Source organism: Ailuropoda melanoleuca, chromosome 14 (assembly GCF_002007445.2).
Source record: "Ailuropoda melanoleuca isolate Jingjing chromosome 14, ASM200744v2, whole genome shotgun sequence".
In the NCBI taxonomy this organism is placed as follows: Eukaryota; Metazoa; Chordata; class Mammalia; order Carnivora; family Ursidae; genus Ailuropoda; species Ailuropoda melanoleuca.
In genome coordinates this window covers 82,581,140-82,600,943 of record NC_048231.1, presented here as the reverse complement: position 1 = coordinate 82,600,943, position 19,804 = coordinate 82,581,140, and the positions used below count along the sequence as shown (strand labels likewise).

Sequence of the window (19,804 nt, the reverse complement as noted above, 5' to 3'; positions counted from 1 at the left end):
CTCGATAGTGTGGAGCAGTGTGAGAATTCTCCCTCAAATCCAGCTGGTGGCTGCTCCCTGTGGCACCTGGAATCGAGCCAACAGAGGAAGACCTTTGGTCAAGAGAGTGCCTTCCCTGTGCCATGTGTTCTCTCACCTCCTGCGTCTGTACCCTTTCCATGGGCCGTGTGGGTGAAGTGAAAGCTGGAAGCGGGAAGGATTGTTGATCCGTTAGTGGCCGATGCGGTAACTACCACTGCAGCGAGGAGTGCGAGAACTGAGCTGCAGCGGCTGCGACGGGCGGCCAAAGCCCCGGGTCGGCTGGAGTTGCTCTTCTGCTCTGTTCCCAACTGAAGGAGATGTCAGAGTTGTTAGAATCTAGGAAACTGAAGGTATGGTGGTTAGTTCATTGAAGTTCATGGGTGTCTGCATTCTAGCAGTGGAGCCCAGGTCTAGACCCCTGACATAGATGGCCGCATGAAACGGTTCACTCTTCCCCGCGGCCCGCATCAGCAGGCACAGGCCTGTGCTGTGTACTTTTCTATCATCTGGAGCTGATGGCTCCGCACCGGTGTTTAACTGTGTGGGTGTCAACGATGGAGATGATGTTGAGGAGATGCTGCTTTGGTTTCCGGGTGACTTACGAGAAGCCATCTGCCGGCGTACTGGAATTAAATGTACCGGCTTCTATTGTCTGCACCCAGGAAGGATGGTTTAGGACTCTGTTAAGCCTCTTAAAGCTAACCTTTAAGTTCAGACTTACGCTGTATTGGGCTAATATTGATAGAAGTAAGTTACAGGGCATTAGAACTGCTGCCAGTGCCTGAACGTGTTTATATAGTGACCCGTTTCATTAAGCTGTCGCGTCCGTAGTGGCGGTTCTCAACCTTAGCAGGATTAATGTAGCAGAAAGGAGAATCACGTGTGGAATCCAATAAAAAATACCCAGGCCCACGGCCATAGATGGTGACCCAGTTGGTTTGGTGTGGGATCCAGCTGAGGTAGTTTGGGAAGCTCTGCGGGTGTTTCTAGCGGTGTCAGGGTTAGTGAACAAATGCTGGTTCTTTGCAAAGTGTTGCCAAAGACCATGACTTGCCTGTTGGGATCTGATTGTCCTAAACTTCGCCTCTTCCCTGAACACCGTGCTTTCCCACCTTCTGCAGAGCCTGATGCCTCTGCCTGGAATGGTCTCTGGGAACAGATCATGAAGGGCTTAGAAGGCTGAAGACGTTGACCGCATCCTTCAGGCCGTAGTGTCTCCTGCAGCAGTGCCGAGCAGGCCTAGACGCATTGGAATAAGTTTTTTAGAGATAGCCTGCCAGCAGCAATGAGGGCAACGGATGGAGTAGAATGAGCACCAGACCACCAGCTGGGGAGCTCTGGCTGGATTCAGGAGAGAAGGGATGAGGAAGAGGAGCTGGGTCTAAAGGAGAGAAAGAATCAGGCAGTATAGCCAACTTTGCCTGATGGGGTAAGGGAGAGGAAGGAGTCAAGGGCCACTCCTAAGGTCCTTGCTGTTGAGCGTGGAGCACCAAACCGTCCACGCCAGGAGCGGAACGGGGAGCTGGAGAGCTCTGACTAGGACACACAGGCCTCCGGAGCCCTCTGCAGCCTCCACGCCTACTCGTGCAGGCGGTGCTGGTGCCTGTGCGTGCCTCTCAGGAGCTCTGTCCCAGTGGCAGGTAGGGTCACCAGGGAAGATGAGATCACCTTAGAGGCAGCCCGGAGAAGCAGAGGAGATGCTGAAACAGACCTCCACAGGTACCCTAAGTCTAAGAGATGAGTGAATAAAGCAATATCTATATAAAGTCCAAGCCCTTGTTTCTCACCATAGCTTGGCAGAGCATGTGTGCGGTGCAGAGAAGGAGAACGGGCTTTCGACTGGGCTACTCACGCTTCGCTTCACGTGCCAGCTGGACTCCTGAAAAGCCATGTAGCTGAATTACTAGTGTGTGTTCATGTGTGGAGAAGCAGGCTCCCGGAACCAAATAGTTTGAAAAGGAATGCTGACTTGGCACTAGAGGGTACAACCCTCTGTGTATCATAGTTCACCCCACCTAATGACAACGTTTAACCAAAACAAGTTTATAAAGTATACAGTCGCAGAAAACACCTGCTTCTGGTGCTCCTCCTCCCCGAGCCCCCAGGTTTCAGAGTTCCCAAATGTACGGCATCAGCAGGTGACTGTGGTTAATGTGGAATGCGTCGTCCAGCTCCACTGTGAGCGCAGGAGCAGCAGGAGGTCTCAGGGAGCCTCTCCCAGCCCCTTATTTTAAGAGCAAAGAAGTGAGCACATTCCCATTTGCACTGAGGAGCCCCTCACTGGTTTTCAGTCTCCCTCCACACCTGCTTATCTGCCGGTGGGGAGGTGGGGGGCACTTGGTTAAGCTCCCCGAGGTTCTTTCTGTGGTCTATCCCATTGGAGAGGAGCCCGCCTCTGTGGCAACAGCCAGTGAGTGGAAGGGACAGATTCGTTTTGCTGCTGCCTGTATCATGCTACACCTCAGAGGTTTATAAATAGAACTTCGCCCTCCAAGGGCCGCTGTGAAACTAGAGTGGGGAAGTGATACTTGGATGTTAAATGCGCTAAGTACTTCTCCTACAGTGTCAGAAGGTTCGATTTCATTTTTCCGAGGAGACACTTAGAACTCTTAACTGCTAAATACGAACTAAGCAGTTTCTCATGAATATGTATGACGGTCTTCCTGAATGACTTGGCTTGAGTTCTAGACGGCACCTGAGCGCACAGCCCTACCTGGTGGAGGGGAGGGTGTGGTGGTGTAAGAAATCCGTGCCTGATAGCAGAGGTGGCCAGGGACACTCTTCCTCCCCCCTCCCTCTAGAAACCAGGGGTGCCTTGGGCTAATAGGACCCTTCGCACTGGTGTGTTCCCTCCAGGTACGCAGGATGTTTGCCTTCCCACTTTGAGGTTCAGCTCTCTTGTTGGCAGGAGTGCTAGAATCTCTTGCTTGGAGCTTTTTGGACCAGCCCCTTGTCACAGCAGAGTGTTCTCTCCAGTGCCCCCCACCTCGGAGGAAGCCTTTAACCATGGACTCAGAGTAATCGTGTGGCTCTGCCTCGCTGTAATTTTCTCTATGCTTCCGGCCTAACTTAACCTCCAGGCAAACTTCTCTGTCCCCCCAACCTTACTCTTAGCTCCACACCGAACCCAGTTTTGTTGCCCTAACCTGATTCTGTCCTCCACCTGACTTTACCTAATTTCTTCATTCTAGAGTTTTGATATCATTTTGTTTTAATAGAATTGTGTACTTGTAGCACTAAGCATTTATTGCTTCTTTGCATTTGAGCTTCTAAAGACAGTAAACCATATTACTATTGTCATATTTTTAGTCAGCATTGCTTCTGAGAGTCATTTGAATTTTCTTAGCCTGTTTCCCAATTATTAACTCTGTACGTGGAACTGATACAAGTCTTTGTTGAACAAAAGTTATTTTAAGATTTTTATTTATTTTAGAGAGTGTGCACACATGAGTGGGGGAGGAACAGAGGGAGAGAGTCTCAAGCAGACTCTGTGCTGAGTGTGGAGCCTGATGTGGGGCTCGATCCCGTAACCCCGAGATCATGACCTGAGCCAAAACCAAGAGTTGGACAAGTAACTGAGCCACCTAGGTGCCCAAATTCTTAATTACAAATTTTTTGGATCCTCATTCTCTAATGTAGTTTTTTTTTTAAAGCTGTAGATGATCTGTGTGGTGATGAGGGTGTTGAAAATATAATTAGAGACCCAACAGACAGGCAAGAAGTAGATTGATTATCCCATTAGTAAACAGAATACATTCTACTAACACCCAAATTTTTGGATGATTTGTCACTAGAGAAGGAAATGATGGAGGGGCTTAATGATGTGTTCAGAGACAGGGTGTCCTTCCTACTGTGCCTTAGCCAGGCTTCTCCTCTGTCCTGTTGGGCAATGCCACTGTGTCTGGGTGGTGGCGGGGGGCTTTTCCACATGTCATTCCCACCTCTTCTTTCTCAGGGAGAGTCTGAGTCAGGCCAGTAGTTGAACCTGAGACTTGATCTTCTGCAGTCCCCTTCCCATGAACGAGTATGAAAGGCTGAGCACAGGGCAGAGACCAGCAAATTTGGTTTTGTGGGCAGTAAATTGCACACCTCAAGGGGGCACCAGTGGCTGAACGCAGCCTGTATGGGCCACTATACATGATGGTCCTTGGTGGGGCTCTGGTCTTCACACAGTCCGGGTGCTGGCCTGCCCATCCAGGCCCCCTAATCGGAAGTCAGCCATCACGGGACTTAAGTTCTGGTGGGAGAGACAAGGGTGAGGAGAACACTGAGTAGGCGAGTAAAGTGTTAGGAAATTGTATGGTGAATGCTGTGAAGGCAAGGTAGTCAGGGAAGAGCTTCTGATGAAGCCTCGTTTCAGCTGAAGGCCTAAGCCAACTCATGCTAAGGATGCTCAGTTCCCATCTAATCTCTTATATTCAGGCTAGATTTGTGCCGGGGGGGGGATTCATTAAGGGATGCTTTCTGACACAAGGGGTGTAATGATAGCAACGTCCCAGCACAGCCTACTGGGAAATTAGGCAGACAGGTGGAAGCCTGTGTTTGAGTTTGGGCTTGGTTTCTCACTAGCTGAGAACTCTGGGCATATTTCTTGGCTTCTCTAAACTTTAGCTTTATCTTCTTTAAAGTGGTAAGACTAGCACCCAATAGTCTTATGAATCGTAAGTATGGGGTGCATGGCTAACAGTTTTGTATACCGTCCGAGCATGAGGGAAATAGGCAGTAATTAATTGCACTGAAAAGCGGTAAAATGCAAGAGCCGCCAAAGGCAGAGTGTGATTGAGTACCAGGCATTAAGAGTTGGGAGATCACATACAAGTTTGAGCTAGAAAAGCTTCAGGCAGCTCTAAAGTAGGAGGGGATAAAGAAGCCCTGCGTGGCTTGGATGTAGCCAACGAAGGGGAGAGTGACCACGATCAAGCTGGGCCCTCTGAGGGCAGAGGGTACCATCGGAGGGCTGAGAGCCGGGGAGAGAAGTGATCCAGGATTCGCGTACAGGAAGTCATGTGAGGAGGGCGTGCTAGGGGATGTGGCAGTGGATGTCAGAAGGCTGCCCTTGTCATGCATCACCGAGGTGGTGATGGCCAGGACTGAGGTGTGCAGAGAAGGGGACAGACTGTATTAGGAGATAACATAATAGCACTTGCCAACGTGGAGCCTGGGGGAAAGTGAGGGACAAGGATTCCTAAGTTTGCGGCTATCGTCGGGGAGTGGGGGCTGGTGCCCCTTACACGGAGAAGGCATGGTAGGGGGGTGGGGACAGAGAGGCATGGGTTCCAGGAGCCCTGGGGATTCGAGGTTGAAGTGAGTGCTTGCCCTCCATGGATTCTCAGTTCAGCGACTAGCGTGAGGACGGACTGTGGCTGCTGGAACATAGGGCCCCATGTGAGGACAGAGGTGCCACACAGGTCCGTGGGTGGGGCACTTGGCATTGTCCGTCACAGCTCGGGTGGTTGCTCTGGAGCTGTTTGGGGGCTTCTCTCTGTCCGAGTCAGCTGGAACAGTGTCTCGCTGAGTATTCTGTGTACCTGTTGCTGACTGGGAGGCACAGGTGATCGACCAGTCATTCCCTGCAGGAAACCCAAACAAGATAACATCTCACCAGTGTTCCCTAAGGTTCCCACAGTGTCTGGCTGATCAACAGGGCTTTCTTTCAGTGGAGCAATGTCAGGTGCCTTAACAGCCATCTGCCTCCACTGTCCTTCGCAGGGGGCCCCCTCCAAAACGGGCAGCGGGTGGGGATGGACCTGACTCAGGGAGCTCAAAGCGGTGCAGTGGTTTGGTGGGAAATGTTTGCAGGAGGTTGTTCAGCAATAGTTCTGCCTCTCAGGTAGCAAAGGAGGAGATCCAGTGTGAAATGGAGGAGTGTGTGTGTGTGTGTGTGTGTGTGTGTGTTGTCCATTGGTTGTCCGTGTTTTGCCTGGATGCTGGAGGACAGCTAAGTGCCTTAGGGTCCTGTGCTCTTGCCCGAGGCACAGGCCTTCAAGGGGCTTCCCCTGTTGGAGGTGTTGCATCCTTCCCTGAAGACAGCCTGGACCTGATAACAGCTGGGTGTGAAAGCTCTTGGCCATTGTTTTTTCTAAAGGGAGTTTTCCACTGGACGTTGGAGAAAATAATCCATTGAAAAGCAAATTGGGCCAAGTTGCTAGGTCAGTCCTGTTTATAATTGGGCTGAATGGTTGGAGCTATATATGGGTTATGTTTTTGGAGGATATTGGATAGAATTGCATGCTTAAAAACTTCTAACCCCAAACCAGCCCTAGATAACCGGAATTTGAAACAGAGTGGTTTCCCCCACCCACACTTCCTATTAGGACTTTGGTGGTGGAATCCTCCAGCGTCAGAGATGGGGTCCCAAGTCACAACCTGTCCTCTAGAGCTAAAGAAACAGAGGCCCAAAGGGAAGAAATGACTGAAAGTCACACAGGAAAAATGACCAGGACTCATATCAACATAAGGTGGAATGTGACAGTGTCTTAAAAGTGGTACAAAACCAATGATGTGGGCTTTAGAACATGGGAAATAATGGCCTGCTGGGCCGCCTGAGGCCGGACGGAGTGGGCTCTGCATGGAGCAGGACTTCAGGAGAGAAGGTCCATGGTGAAGGTGAGGTCAGGTAGAGGGAAACCATACATGGCAGTGGTGGGAAAGTGTGCAGTGTCAGAAACTGACAAGTAGTCCAGTTTGGCTGAACTCCAATACCATCATCCCACAGAAAGTATAGAGATCATGTCCTGCAGTCTTGCAGTGAATCGGGGAGATGGTTATATGCTCTGCAACGTGGTGTGGTTTACAAAGAGCTGACTGATGGCAGAACCAGGCCTCAGGCCAGATCCTTAGACTAAAAGCCCAGTGTTCTGTCTGTAGCACTGGTCTGCCACACTTGTGAAGGGTTTTAGTGTTAGGGGCATGCATTGTAGAGGGTTTCAAATGCTCGGCTAAGGGGTTTGGACTTGATTCAACAAGCAGTGAGCAGTTTGCTGTTTGGGGTGGGAGAAACCTGATGAGCGCTGTGCTTTTGCACAATCAGGCAGGAGCGTGAGGATGCATCAGAGGCCTGGGTACCTACCTCAAGGTGGCCACGAAGACCAGCAGGAGCTTAGTTGGGCCTCCCAGTCATGAGGGACTGGGCTGGGATAACCAAGGGGCAAATCAGTGAACGACCTTGTCCAAAGTCAGCTAGCTAATTACTGCAAATGAGGTTCAAGTTTGTTTTTAATGCCCATATTCTGGTTGCCAGTTGTTTGCGTTGGAAGCAAAGCTAATATACATAGAACAAGAGAGTGCTGTTGTCCGTCCTCCCTGAGGCCAGCTTGTGGTCCAGGACCAAACAGTGTATGTGTGTACCCATTGTGCACCTAGCCCCGCAGTGGATGAGGGACGGGAGTGGGCAGCGTATGCAGAATGCAGGGGAGCTGCATAAAAATCTCCAACTAAAAATCTCTGAGAATGGTCTAAGTTAGGGAAGGGGTCAAAAGATACTCGTTGGTTGAATAAGAGGTGAATTTACCTGACTTGAGCCTACATGTCACATCACATCTAATATCTGTCAAGTTAGGCAGCAGTTAGCCCTACTGCCAATCCCCGCACTCTCTCATGCTCAAGAGCCTCGAATGTAAAGGTTCGTTAAAACTTGGGGAGATTTGTAACTCTTGTCAGTATCTTGGCCACGTGTATGCATTTTTATCAGAGCATCAGAAGTTGCCTCCGCATCTGCCAGTCTTGTTTCCCCGCTTTGATTACGCCTTTTGAGTTCCTGACACTTCGTTGTCATGTGAGCCGGTCCCCTTTCTTGAATTCCTGACCACTTACTCTTAGAACAGCCTCTTGCTCCTCAGAATATCTGCCTCTTGCAGGAGCTGCTGTCTGTCCTGAGCCCAGTGCCTGACCTTACAGTCATTTCCCAGTGATGCACGGGGCAGTTCCCATCTCGACACTGCAGGTGAAAAGTGACGCGTGTCATGGGTCTGTGATGCCTTGTTTGTGCCCACTGTACTGTGTTCCGTGTCTCCTCCCAGTCCAGTTTGCCATGTGTGTGCTGTTGCCGCAGGGAGCCAGGCAACACTCACCCCCCGCCCCCTGCTCTGGTTCACACACTCCTAGAATCTATCTGTTGCTCCCAAAGAGCCTCCTTGAGTTCTTTGGACAGTCTCTGCCTCTCCTTCCCATGTGACCCTCTGCTGCGGGGTAAGACTCAGATGCCTCCTGTGCTCATTCATTGATTTTTGGTCGAATGTAGGGAGCTGAGGCAAAACTTCAGACCTGGGGGTGTGGCTCCTGCAATTCAGTTCTCTTTATTATGGTGCATTTTCTGAAGCTGGGGTCAAGTGTGGGTCTGTTTCAGAGGTCCACGGGCCAGGGCTAGAGGTCATCCGGGAGGGTTGTACTTCTCAGCCACTTTCTAGGGAGCTGATTATGAAGTATTGAGAGGAGAGGTGGCACCTGTCATTATCCCCAGGGTCTGGTGGATATCCTATAAAATTAAAATGAGTGAACCTGGGAAATACAAGCATCATCCACAGGCTTCTAGAACTACAAGGGATCTCAGAAAGCTACTTCTTATTCCTCCAAGTACTAGATAGGATTTACATCAGGTAATTAGTTGTAGAGCCAATTTGGAAGATCCATTGTCCCCCCCCCATCTTCTCAACAGTGTGTTCAGCCACCTGGATTTACTCCCATCCCTCCCCATCTGATGACAACGGTTTGTGTGAGCTGAGACCACATCCCCCTTTGCTGACTTTGAACAGTGGCCCTCGCTTAGGATTACTTTAACCCAGTTACCGCACCTGAGTCTGCCCCATGCTCCCACCCCCAGCCCAGGTCTCTATCTAGTCCTCTTCTAGTTGACATCAGTGTCATCACACTGCTTTCCTACTTCTTGGCTGCGGGCCCAGATCAGAAGCAGGGCCAGCATTCATTCCCCTGTGCTGATAAGCCACAGTCTACCTGTGTTGATAATTAGCAAGGTGGGGCAGGCAACCTGTGGTGGCTTCTCTGTTCTGCTATGGCCTGCTCTGCGAGGAAGCCCCAGGAGCTGGTGTAAGTAGTAGTGGGCCGGTGCCAGGAGGCCTGTGTTACAGACCCACTTCCACGCTCCTGGGCTTACCCATCTGGAAAGGGGGGATTGCTGGTTAATCCCTAGAAGCATATGTTTAATGCCGTGCACTGTTAGAGGGACTGAGATTGAGAGCAGAGTGCCTGCCTTCCTGGGAGCGGGACGTAGGTGCCTGACTATAGCCCTTCCAAACAGTTCATTTGCCAAATCTGTGGCCCACACATTTGTTCTCGCCCCGTGCTTGAACACGCCTGTTCCTTAGAGATCTGCATTACCTGTGTGTCATTCTGCTATCTCTTTTAAAGGGGTAAATATAGATGCGTCTTTATCTGGTACAGAGTGTCGTCTTTCTGCCTTCCATTTAGTCTTACTGAAATCCCTCTTACTGCAACTGATAGCTGTTCTATCTAATTTCTGATAAACTTGAAGCAAGATCAGTCTGGTGGTTAATAGCATCCCTTGTATGATACATATATATGAACAAGAAATTCGAAACTCTACTGGGATGCTAGGCTCAAACACGAGAGGAAAAGATCCTTGTGTTTGAAAAATTGTAACTTATGCAGTGGTGCAAGATGGGCATATCACAGAATCAAGGGTGAGAATATGTACCTGGAAGGGCGTATATGTAAATTCTCAGGATGCACGTGTGTGTGTATACACGTACATAGAGGCACAGGTTTGGGGTGCTACATCCAGGGAGGAAGTGTCATCATGACCAACTGGCCACATCTCCCTTCCTGAGGGCCCTTAGGAGGGGTGTGTGCCATTTGTAAGCCCTTTTCTTTTCTTTTTTTTTTTTTTTAAAGATTTTATTTATTTATTTGACAGAGATAGAGACAGCCAGAGAGAGGGAACACAAGCAGGGGGAGTGGGAGAGGAAGAAGCAGGCTCTTAGCAGAGGAGCCTGATGTGGGGCTCGATCCCATAACGCCGGGATCATGCCCTGAGCCGAAGGCAGATGCTTAACCGCTGTGCCACCCAGGCGCCCCATAAGCCCTTTTCTTGAACTCTCCTTTCTCCAGCTTGCAGATCTTATGCAAGAATGTGAGGGAGGACAGACTATCTGAACACTGTTCCTCGTATTTATCCTTCAAAGAAGATGAGATGATCTTGATCGAGCTCAAGTCCAAGGCAACAGAGCCTTTCCACAGCCAGCCACTGACCAGAGCTTTTTCCCTTCCAGAGATGAGAAGAACCAGTCCATCATAGTCAGCGGGGAGTCTGGAGCCGGCAAGACCGTGTCAGCCAAGTACGCCATGCGCTATTTTGCCACAGTGGGTGGCTCACCCAGTGACACCAACATCGAAGAGAAGGTCCTGGCGTCCAGTCCCATCATGGAGGTAAAGCCTTCCAAACATACTTGGCCTTTCTGGCTAGAGTTCCTTCCTCCCGCAGCCAGACTGTTGGGCGGCCAGCCTCGTGCGGTTGCCCCTAGAGTCCCTGAAGTGGCTCACATGGTCTGCAGTCATGCCTTTCTCCTGGTGAGGAGAAAATGCCCAAGGTGCCCCTAAGACCACAGATTTGGGAGTAATCCCACCCGGTAGCATCCTTCAGGTCTCAGTACCGAGTGGCATGTCCTCTTCATGTCGTCCTCGTCCCTGGGCTCTGCTGAATGCTCTAGTGTGTGTCCTTCCATCCTGCTTCCACCTCTGCTGTGTCCGCGAATCCCTGCTTCACCCAAACCATCCCATCCGGGGCTTTGAAGGCCTGCTGGGTCAGGAGGGCAATTTGCATGGGTGTGGGAGGCTAGGTAGATTCGAACATTTTGTTTTTGGGGGGGGGGAAGGTAGAGCGGGAAGCTCTGTGATAACACAGAATCTGTTGGTCCTCAGGAAGCAGTTACCTGTGATGGCAGGAATAGCCAGGGCATTGTCTGTACCTTGAGCCCCAGCCCCAGCCCCAGCGTGGTCGGTACAGGTACAGGGCCAGAGAGATTTCCTAAAACTTTGATATTGCTGTAACTCCCCATGTTTTAGGGTCAGACCCCATTTCTCTTTTTCTCTCTCTTCCCTCCATAAAAACTTAATTCTGATCAAGTAGATCTAGACGTTCCCTGGGCCAGCTTTGATTTCCTGCCTCTGAAGTGGACACTCTTGATTATTGTCTGGGTTACAGTCTGGTGGGAATCGGACCCCTGCCAACCCAGGGCAGCTCCTTTGTTTCAGGAAGAAGAAATTGAGTTGAGGCCAAAAGCTGCCAAGATAGTCTCAGATGTCTCTGCAATGCCTTGAACCACATCGATTAAGACCCAAGCAACAAGGTGGTTAGTCTGTCAGACTGTTTTGAAGCTGAGGGAAACCAGAACCTGCCTGGACCTTCCTAGATCCCCTCTCCCCCGCCCCCTTCCTTTACCAAGTGTGCGACCGAATACTGAGTCTCAGTTCCTAGGAATTCATTGCTTTTGCAGGTATAATCTGCCTCCACGATTGGCTGACCTGGAGAGCTTTGATTCTCTGTTGACTAACAGGACACAACATATTCATTAACAATTCAACAAAAGCAAGTTTCCGTATTTGTTTTTACATGGATTGGAAAATGGTCAGTACAGTTGGAGGCATTTTTACCAAAAAGATAGGAACAAAAAGACTTCTATTCTCTTACAATGGTTCTTAGACTTGAGAGGATCGGAATCACCTGGAGGGCTTTTTAAACCAGATTGCTGGGCCCTACGCCCCCGAGTTTCTGATTCAGAAGGTCTTGGTAGGGGCCCCCCTGAATTTGCCTTTCTGCAGCCTGCTGATAATTGCTCCACATTTGGGTCTGTTTCCTTACAGCTTTTTCACGGAATATAATAAGCCTTATCTCCATATCATTGAGCTTTTTTATGAACTGCCTTATTGGCTGCAAGCATATTAATACTGTCAGACCTGCAACTTGTTCGTAGCCCGTTTGTTCATGGCATGTGTTCTAAGCCGAAGGTGGGGGCCTGGAAATGGCTTCAATGCCGAATGTGATGGTGGACCATGGCCTGGCCTCCCCGGGACCGTCTACGCACTTAAATCGAAGCAGCTAAGATTGCTGTCTAGGATTAGCATCATCTTTCATCTCAAATGTGAGTGAAACCAGGCTTCAGCCTCTCCTTTGCCCCTGAGTTTCAAAACTCAGGTCATTTTTTAAGGTAGTAAGTTTTCAAAGACCCAGAGTGCTGCCTCTTTTAGAAGTAGGGAGGTAATTCTTCGGGGCAAAACAGAGAAGGGAAGAAAGCTGTTACATCTCTGTTTCTGGACAAACTAATTTTAGTCAAGATGAGAATTTAATGAAGGTAGATCACCACATTATTAAACATGTACGAGACACAGGAAGATTTTTTAAATTGATTTATTGTGGTTAAACATACATAAAATTTACCATGTTCACGATTTTAAATGAACAATTTGAGTGGTATTAAGTACATTCACAGTATTAGGTAACCATCACCACCATCCATTTCTAGAACTCTTTAATCATAGCAAACTGTACCCATTAAAGAATGACTGCCTTTTTTTCCCTGCCAGACCCTTGTAACCTCCATTCTACTTTTTTTTTTTTAAGATTTTATTTATTTGACAGGGAGAAAGAGAGCATGAAAAGGGGGGAGGGGGAGAAAGGGAGGGAGAAGCAGGCTCCCTGCTGAGCAAGGAGCCCGATGTGGGACTTGATCCTAGGACTCCGGGATCAGGACCCAGGCTGAAGGCAGATGCTTAACCGACTGAGCCACTCAGGCATCCCTCTATTCTACTTCGTCTCCACAGATTTGTTCTAGGCACCTCATATGAGTGAAATCATACAATATTTGTTCTTTTGTGTCTGGCTTACTTAATGTTTTCAAGGTTCATCTGTGTTATAGAATGTAGGAGTACCCTCTTCTTTTTTACGGTTGGATGGTACTTTATTGTGTGGAGAATACCACATTTTGTTCACCCCTCTGTTGATGATCTACTTGGAATCCATCTCTTGGCTGATACGAATAATGCCACTGAACAATGGCATACAAGCATCCACCTCCCTGCTTTGGGAATGGTTTTTCAGTGCTAGGGGTCTAAAATGACCTCACATTTTCAGTGTCTCTTATGTCCTGAATGGGCTGGTGCACTGCTGGGAATGCAGGGTACTTTGGGATGGGAGAGCAACACGCACACCCCAAAACACACAAGATGTGGCTCAGTCGCCAAGGTCTAAAGGAGTGTACGCACGGAGCAGCCTCCTCACGCGAGATGTCACGTCGATAAGTGGTGCGGTGGTTTGGGCTCGCAATGTTAAATTTCTGCCTTGTGCAAATTGCTACTTTGGAAACTATATGGGTAATTCCCTAGGGCTCATTCTGTCAACTGACAGGATTTGGTCATCATGGAAACTGTCCCTTGAATTTTTAAGTGTTCTATTCGAAATCTTGGAGAGAAACATGGAAAGGAAGAATTGTAGACAGGAAGGGCTGGGCTGGTGAGAATGTGTTGCTGGGCCGAGAAAGCACAGCTTCTGCAGTGCTAAGACCTGGCTCTTCACGAGTTTGGAGTCTAGGTGGGCCCTGGCATCAGGAAGCCCAGTCACAGGATGGCACCTCCCGACCAGGCAGTCAGCTATGCTCCTGTGCCGTCTCATTATTTCTGTTTCTGCAGCCTGGCAACTGCAGCCGCCTCCTGGGGAGACAGAGTCGAAGACGGTCAGAGGCAGTGGCATCCCCAGCGAGCAGCGCTAAGTGGCAGTGGTTTGAATTAAAGGCGACTTGAGGGTGGATTGGGATGATTTATTCTCTGCGCCAGGGCTCTCTGACCCCACTTGCTGTAAGCTTGTCAGCATCCCAGGAGTGATTTGTTCACAAGTCTGCACTGATTAAAAGGATATTGGTAATCAAGAGACTGTTAGAGCAGGGGCAGAACCAAGTCCAGGCCAGATGGGTCACGTGGCTTCTTGGGGGTGACCAGAGTCTGCACCGCAGAAGTCCAGGAGCCAGAGACTGTCCCTAGCCCAGGAGAAAGAGGAGACTGGGGGTACAGTGAGCAAAAGCAATCTAATCTAAGACTGGTTACTATGTAATTTGGGGGATTTAACTTTTTTGCTTTTAAGAAAAGAAACTATTGGGGCTCCTGGGTGGCTCAGGCGTTAAGTGTCTGCCTTTGGCTCAGGGCGTGATCCCAGGGTCCTGGGATTGAGCCCCACATCGGGCTCCTCTGTGAGGAGCCTGCTTCTTCCTCTCCCACTCCCCCTGCCTGTGTTCCCTCTCTTGCTGGCTGTCTCTGTCAAAAAAATAAATAAAATCTTTAAAAAAAAAAAAAACTATTAACCTGTTCATACAAGAATCTGTGCCCAGAATAACTTACTGGGCACATCTCTTGTCTCGTGTGCCAACACACNAAATAAATAAAATCTTTAAAAAAAAAAACAAAACAAAAACGAAACTATTAACCTGTTCATACAAGAATCTGTGCCCAGAATAACTTACTGGGCACATCTCTTGTCTCGTGTGCCAACACACTGGCCACTGCACACACTCATGTGCCCTGTCCCTTGACCCAGGCCATGTCCGTAACTAGAACCCTTCCCCCTCTGCACTAGCAAAACTCCATTCACCCTTTAAGACCCCTGTCAATTAACACTCCTTCAAGCCATTCCTGTCGTGCTGGCCGTGGCTAGTTGCTCCTTCCTCTGTGCTTCCGCATATTGATGTGTCCCTCATTGTTGTATAATCCTAATTATACTGAAATTATTCCAATCCATTTGTTCTTCCTATGTATTTGCATATGCATAAACAACAAAAAAGGTGGTTCTCTTATGTCCTATGTGAATGGTAGCATATTTTGTCATTTTACAACTTTTGTACTCAATGTCTTTTTAAACTATCCACGATTCATGCTCTAGTTTACTAATACCTGCTTTATAATATCCCATTGTGTGAATACGCTCATCCGTTCCCCTACTGGTGGGCATTTAGGATGGATTTTTTTTTTCTTTTTTTTTTTTTCTAATTACTAAATACAAGCTGCAGCAAACATTCTTGTGCTTCCTCACGTATACACTTATGTATTTTTCCAGGTAATATCTAGAAGTAGAGTTGCTGCACTGTTAGGTGCGTGTATATTCAGTTTTACTAGATGGGTCCAGTGACTTTTCAGAACGATTGTTCCAGTTCCCATTTGAGCCAGCAACGTAGGAGAGTTCCTTTGTCCTCACATCCTCCTCATTTTGTAGTGTCCGAGTTCTTAGTTACAGCCCCTCTGGACTGCCATTTTAGTCTATGGTTCTCTGATGTCCAGTGAGGACATTTTTTTTTTTTTTTTTTTTTTTTTTTTTTTGCTATTGGTCATGTGAGTTTCTGCTGTGAATTTCCTGTTCATACTGTTTGCTTATTTTCCAATTTGTGACCACTTGCATCATTTCTGCTTTTTTTCTTGGTCTGTGGGACTCAGTGAAGGTTAAAACCTGTTTTTCTTTTCTCATCTACAATAACTCATCAAAACATTTCCTGAGTCTGTGGGTAACCAAAAAAAAAAAAAAATCTAGCAAGTGTTTAAAAGATGAAGAACTGCACGTGAGTCCTTTATACATAGGAGTTGGGAGTCCTAGGGTAGAGTTGATGGGTTGGGTAGTAATAACCTCTTCTCTTTGTGGGTGCCATTACATACATTTAAAGTACTTTTAGATCTGTCGCTTTTCAAAGCAGCCTAGTGAGGTAAGGAGGATAGACCTTTTGACTGTGATCTTCGACCTTGGGTGAGCTTTCCCTTAAGCTGTCACAAGGAGTGGTGTCAGGTATGGCAAAGACTCTTGTTGCTATTTTACAAATTATGGAATGTGAATATCTTGAGGTTTTTATATTGAAATGTATTTGTTGAAACTATAGATGGTTTTTGAGAATGTTCCACAAACTGGACTTTGCTGATTGTATCTTCACCATGTTGATAATGTGTTCCCTTGCCCTTTGTGTTTCCTGTAAAAGGGCAGTAAAATTCAGAAGCTTGATTAAGGTTGGATTTTTGGCACACCTTTGGGAGATCACAGCAGGTGTACTTGGATGGGGAGTGGATGTGTAGAGCATAGGTTCTCCCAAACTTAACAGCTTCTGTAGTGCAGAGCTGGGCTTAGGTTTCTGTAAGCGAATGGTTGCATGACTCAAGGCCTCACCTGATTCATCTCAAAAATTGGAATGGGACATTTTCATGAGTATTTATTATTGTGATCTTTTAAACAGCAGGGATTTGCTTTCAGCTGCTCTGTTTGCCTTGTTAATAACAGATGCCAGCTGGGCCTTATGTTGTTTTGGGATGTCAGGAATCACCAGTAGCTCTGTGGCTCGGATTTGGCTGAGAAGGGGTAGAGGGTCCATCTGGATTTTGGATTTTTTTTTCCCAACCTCTGTGTCCCTTAAATTTCGTAGACAACTGAAAATGTATAGTAGATATTTTTCCAGTGTTTTAACTACCTAAAAATGTGAAAGGTATTAAAATACTAATATATTCATTACCGATACATTAGTAGTGGGATGTTTTATAGAAAGTGAGTAATCATTGCCAGGACATTTAGTCCCTCACTTTTTAAATTCTTGCCGGGTGTTTTGAACTGTGCCCCTACAGCTGCATGAGAAATGGTATCCAGAGGGTGAGGTCTTCCTGATATGATCTAGTGTTGAGGTATAGAGGGGTTAATGTTGTTCTTTGGTCTCTTTCTCAGAAATATAATTAATCAGTTGGGAATGACATATGACTGCTTAGTTGTGGAGATCTGGTCAAAGCACAGGAAGGTTTGCTTTTCTCACCAAAAAGTTCAGGGTGCTCAGATACTGATGTTGGTTTAGTAGTCAAATGTGTCAGAGTGGTGAGCTCTGTGATTCTCCAGACCTTTCCTTCAGGTCCCAAGGTGACTGCTACAGCTGTAGCCATCACCACACATGTTCCAGGTAGGATCGCTGGAAGGAGTCCACCAGTCAACTCCTTACTCTCACTGGCCATCCTTAGGAGCAAAGGAGGCAGGAAATGAAGTTTTGTTTTTAGCTCTGCTCATTGTCATCTCAGCAGCAGGGGAGGTTCTGTAAGGAAGAGGAGAGAGAGGACATGGAGCTGCTGCCACACACATACCACCTAGAAATCAAGGAAGCCTTCCTGGCTTTGCATACCTCTTGTGTGTTCCGTGCAGGCCATCGGAAATGCCAAAACCACTCGCAATGACAACAGCAGCCGATTCGGAAAGTACATTCAGATTGGCTTTGATAAGAGGTACCACATCATTGGGGCCAACATGAGGACCTACCTGCTGGAGAAGTCCAGAGTGGTCTTTCAGGTGAGCGGTACGAGTTGGGCCTTTTGGTACTTTTTCCCCCACGAGTGATGCTCACTTGTTTCCTGACCCACTTCCTGTGCCTGGAGACCATCTCCTCTTTTGGACCTGGAACTGGGTACACTTGTTCTTTGGGTTTTCTTTCCTTACATCAGAAAGTAATCATGCAAATGCTGTAGGCGTCAGGCCTGAGAAATCTTCTGCCCAGTATTGTTTTGAAGTGTGTATTGTTTTTAGATTCAATCAACAAGCCTGATGAGTGCCTGTTACATACCAGCCCTGTGCTCGATACCAGAGATACAGGGAAGAAGAAGATAGTCCTGTTCCTCATGGATTTGAGAGTCTTAGGATTAGGGGAATGTTGTGGGCTTTAGCTTCTCCAAGAACCTTCTTATTCTGTAGGTTATATTTAAACAAAACCCAAAAAGCACATTAGTTAGACATCTACTTAGCCTGAAAACAGTCCTCCCCCAGCTCCCTTTCAGTGTCCCATCCCTGATCCAAGATGGCGCACGCCCTGGTGTGAGGCGGCCGCACACTTCCCACCCCGGCATTCAGCTGCCTTCAGAGGGGACATCCCAAACAGCCTCGGCTGCTTCTCAGAGACACCTGTCTGCATGCTGATGCTTAACAAACCTCTAGTGGATTTCTTAACCAGCTTTATTCATGTTTCCCTTTTTCTGTCCAGGCTCTCTCTCCACACCCCCCACCAATTTTGGTTTGACAGCCCCACGTCCTTACCTCATGGCAGCAAAGTAAACAGCCTGCTGTGCTGGGTGCAGGTCAGAGCTGCTTGTGGCTGTGGCCAGAGCTCCCCTGAACGCCCCTTGAGCCTGCCTCTTCCTTTGCTTAGGCCTCCTGAAGCTCCCACCCCCCCAACACCACCACTCTGCCAGTTTAAGGCAGGTGTAGCCCAAATGTCCACTGTAAGTCCTGCCTCCCTCTTTAGACCTTTAATGACTGTCCCAGCCTGGCATGATGGGCAAGGGCAGAGCTCTGACTCAGTTCCAAGCTTCCCAGAGGAGAAAGGGAACCTAGTGCAGGCAAGTTACAGTCTGTGCAACCTGAGCCAGGCTGCACGGGTACCTGAAGAAGTGTGTGTTGGTTTTGACCAACTGACCACCGTGGAAGAGAGGGGATCCTCTGTGTGGGAGAAAAGGAAAATAGGTGAGAGGTAAAAATCCTCAGGCTTGAAGAAGGAACATAACTGTGAATGGAATGTCTGGAGGTGGGAGTTGAAGGTGGCGGAGCCATGAGGGAAGACGTGAGCACAAGTCTTGACCTCTGTCACTCACAGGACTCTGGGATGAGAGCGAGTGAGGGAATGATTGCGGGGGTCACTGCCCTAAAACTGTTCAACTTGTTTCCTCCTCCAGGCAGATGACGAGCGGAATTACCACATCTTCTACCAGCTCTGTGCTGCCGCCAGTCTTCCGGAATTCAAAGAGCTTGCACTAAGTACGGAAACGTGTGTGCGCGCGTGTGTGCCCATCCTCGGGGTGGGGGCTGGGGGTGGGCTCCGCGGCAGAGTCCTCCATCCTGGGTTCTTGTTCCAGTTCTGCCTCCCTTGTGGGCCTGTCCCTCCCCACCCCCCCAGACCTCCTTGAGTGTCTATACCTGATCCGCAAACTCGGGTGGTTGTCCCCAGGCTGCCTGCCACAGAAATCCGTTTGAGCGGGAAACAGGCAGGGGTAGAACAGTAGTTTGCCAAGCACACAAGAATTTCCATGCATTATTTTGAAAAATGATTCCACTTTAGACCACATAAAAAGCATGTTCCCACCATGAGGATCTAGAGATTTAGCTAATGCACATCATGTCATTGTGGCCAGTGAGTTTTAAGTCTCATTTAAAGGTGGAGATGAAGGGAAGGAGGGCGTAAGAGGCTGGGGCAGGATGAAGATGGCTGAACGGGAGGGAAGGTGGGCTGAGACTTAGGCCCCAGTGCGCTCTGATTCCTCCGGAGCAGGTGGGGTGCTGTGGCCTCCAGTGGTGCATGCGGGAGGTGGGGGGGGATGGAGAGACCGAAAGCGCTGCTCAACCAAGTCACCTGTCTCACGTAGCTGTGAGATAAAAAGACAGCCTTTCAGTGGGTCTGAATCATGCTTCCTGTCTGCTAATGCTGTTTGCTGAGGGCTGTGGGCAAGTTCAGTTTGCGTGGAGACTGTTGACGTGGAGCTGGAGCCAAGCAAGGGGAGCAAGCAGGCTTTAGTCCTTCAGATCACTGATGGAGGGCCTCTCCTTGCGGCCCGGGGCCTTAGCCCTTCCATGTACCGCNGCATGCGGGAGGTGGGGGGGGATGGAGAGACCGAAAGCGCTGCTCAACCAAGTCACCTGTCTCACGTAGCTGTGAGATAAAAAGACAGCCTTTCAGTGGGTCTGAATCATGCTTCCTGTCTGCTAATGCTGTTTGCTGAGGGCTGTGGGCAAGTTCAGTTTGCGTGGAGACTGTTGACGTGGAGCTGGAGCCAAGCA

General features: G+C 48.6%; 1 protein-coding gene across 1 annotated transcript in view; it reads left to right on the top strand.

The window, feature by feature from the left end:
• Positions 1–19,804, top strand: part of MYO5B (myosin VB) — a 353,491-nt gene that overhangs the window by 191,378 nt on the left and 142,309 nt on the right. Inside the window, exons 5-7 of the mRNA XM_034642874.1 lie at positions 10,266–10,422; positions 17,189–17,332; positions 18,706–18,787. Coding sequence (XP_034498765.1) covers positions 10,266–10,422; positions 17,189–17,332; positions 18,706–18,787 — 383 coding nt within the window. The remainder of the gene's footprint in view (positions 1–10,265; positions 10,423–17,188; positions 17,333–18,705; positions 18,788–19,804) is intronic.